Source organism: Belonocnema kinseyi, chromosome 1 (assembly GCF_010883055.1).
Source record: "Belonocnema kinseyi isolate 2016_QV_RU_SX_M_011 chromosome 1, B_treatae_v1, whole genome shotgun sequence".
NCBI lineage: Eukaryota > Metazoa > Arthropoda > Insecta > Hymenoptera > Cynipidae > Belonocnema > Belonocnema kinseyi.
Genome location: NC_046657.1, coordinates 158,389,319 through 158,391,556, shown reverse-complemented (window position 1 = coordinate 158,391,556; position 2,238 = coordinate 158,389,319). Strand labels below are relative to the sequence as shown.

Sequence of the window (2,238 nt, the reverse complement as noted above, 5' to 3'; positions counted from 1 at the left end):
GACACTTAAAACTTCTGTTTAATAACTTGTAACAAAAAGAGAAAATTCGAGAATCCACAAAAATTTATTTCTTGCAATTTTGCTTAAAGGATTAAAATAGTAAAACACTTTTCATAACAATAAAAGTAAATAATTTGAAATGTCCTTAAAAGTTCATAAATTAGTTCTTAAAATTTGATAACGTTGAAAGAAGTAAGTTGCTACGTCAAAAATTGGTCCACTTTTGCATTTATTAGTTATTTTTGTTTTCGTCGGTATCGCACAACAATCTTTTTACTTCCTGAACTCCTCTGGGAAACAAATAGCTAGATTGACCCAAATATCTAGTTAGGCTTACCAGAATATTTTATTTCTAAACGATTAGAAAAAGTAAAAAATTCTGACTTGCGAGAAATTCTTGGTACATTTGGTAGAAAAACTTGTAAGAATATTACAAGAAAATGATCACTCAGAATTTCTAATACTTTATACAAAAACGAATAGTGAGGACATACTTAAAAATCTTTTCTAGTTAAGATATTAGAATTCGGGCGTTTTTAAATAGATTCTTCTTGAGTGTTTCGAGTTTTAAAATGTAGGGTGTTCAAAATGTTTCTTAGTGCTTTTTATTTCATTTAAAGCAATTCTAACTTGGTATTTTACTCCTTATTGGCATAAGTGGCTCCAGAAAAATAGTGGTAAGGTAGGAATCGAGTAAGCATAATTTTGTCCTAAAATATAAATTTTCAAATTGAAAAATATACGTAAAAACATCTCTGTTTTTTCAAGGGCTTGGAGGAAATCCAGAAATACTAGACATCGGAGGACCATCTGTGTCTATAGATGGTGCTTCCGAATCTTATACTCTAGATGCTATTGTGTCTCGTAGCAGTGGTCGCACGAAAGGATTTATGATTGGAGCTTCTCAGGGACCTGAAGATTATTATCTTGGATTGTGCGAAGTATGTCAAATTGAATCATAAAAATGTAAAATGCTAAATTATGCAATTTTTCTAAATAATGTTCTGTACTTGAAAGCCTCGGAGAATAAATAATTTTTAAAGTACAATTGGTTAAAAGTCTAGAACGTGCAAGTGAAAATACTATACACTATTCCTCGAAAGATAACCTACTGGTGGACCAACTTCCGTCCACTTTGCGCAGCTATGGAAGGCTTGCTTTGGCTTTCGATCACCCTTTCTTAAATATATTCATTCGCACGCTCCCTGAACTTGATTCAAAATCGAGCGCCTGCTCCGAATTGAAAACTTTAATCAAGGCAACTCCTTCTTTGGCAGTATCTCCGCCAAAAAACGTAAAGATGCGCGTCTATAGGTTATGCTATCGAGGAATATAGTAGGGAAATGAGGCTTTTCAAACAAGAATATTGTATTTTTGAATTTACAGATATAATTTATTCTAAAATCATTGATGATACGGTATCAATTGAAAAAGGGCCTGTTTTGGATTTTTATTTAAAAATGGAAAAAAATAAAATTTTCGAGCTTGTAATTCTGTCGCGCCATGCCATCACCTAGCTGTGACATCATATGCTTACAATATTTTCTCAACAAGCTGGAGCAAAAATATTTATGTTTAATATAGAAATGTAAAATATACTTTATCTCGTAGGACACGTATTTAATGCAGTCCCTGATAAATGGGGCCTAATTTTAATACCGTTTGCATGATACCACAAGAAAAGTTTATATATTTCAATATAGGATGCGAACTTTCGATGCTACATTCGTAAAATTTTGTTGAAAAATACATTTTTTAAATTTTTGATCATGTAAACTAAAAAATTAATCAAAAATAAGTTCTTAATTTTCAATGACAATATATAAAATGCACTGGAATATTTATTTAAATTTTGGTATTACTACTTAAAGCAATGTAAAAAATGGAGTATTTTGCGAAAACATTATATAACATAATTGTGTGCACTTTTCGTTAATTATGCGGACTGGTTCTAACGTATTTAGCCATACTAATACTCCATCAAATAAATTATTTTTACATTAAAACGTTGATGATTCATTATTTTTATTGATCTTAATTAAACTGGCACATGTATTTTCTTCGGCTTTCAAAAGTACATGAAGTCACACTAGGCGTTTATTAGGGCCTTTATTAAACTTTATTAACCTTTATTAACCTTTATTAAACTTTATTAACCCTGTGGGTTGGGAGTTAATTTGTTTGAGGATTGTTTTATTTGGTATCCCGTCTTTGTAACGAACAGCTACTAAAGAAATC

At 30.7% G+C, this 2,238-nt stretch overlaps 2 protein-coding genes across 2 annotated transcripts in view; both read left to right on the top strand.

Moving 5' to 3' along the window:
• The window catches only part of LOC117167244 (ester hydrolase C11orf54 homolog), a 164,438-nt gene that overhangs the window by 40,697 nt on the left and 121,503 nt on the right, over positions 1-2,238 (top strand). The window lies entirely within an intron of this gene.
• The window catches only part of LOC117167253 (ester hydrolase C11orf54 homolog), a 114,911-nt gene that overhangs the window by 98,540 nt on the left and 14,133 nt on the right, over positions 1-2,238 (top strand). The window contains exon 5 of the mRNA XM_033352058.1: positions 769-941. Within this exon, the coding sequence (XP_033207949.1) occupies positions 769-941 (173 nt within the window). The remainder of the gene's footprint in view (positions 1-768; positions 942-2,238) is intronic.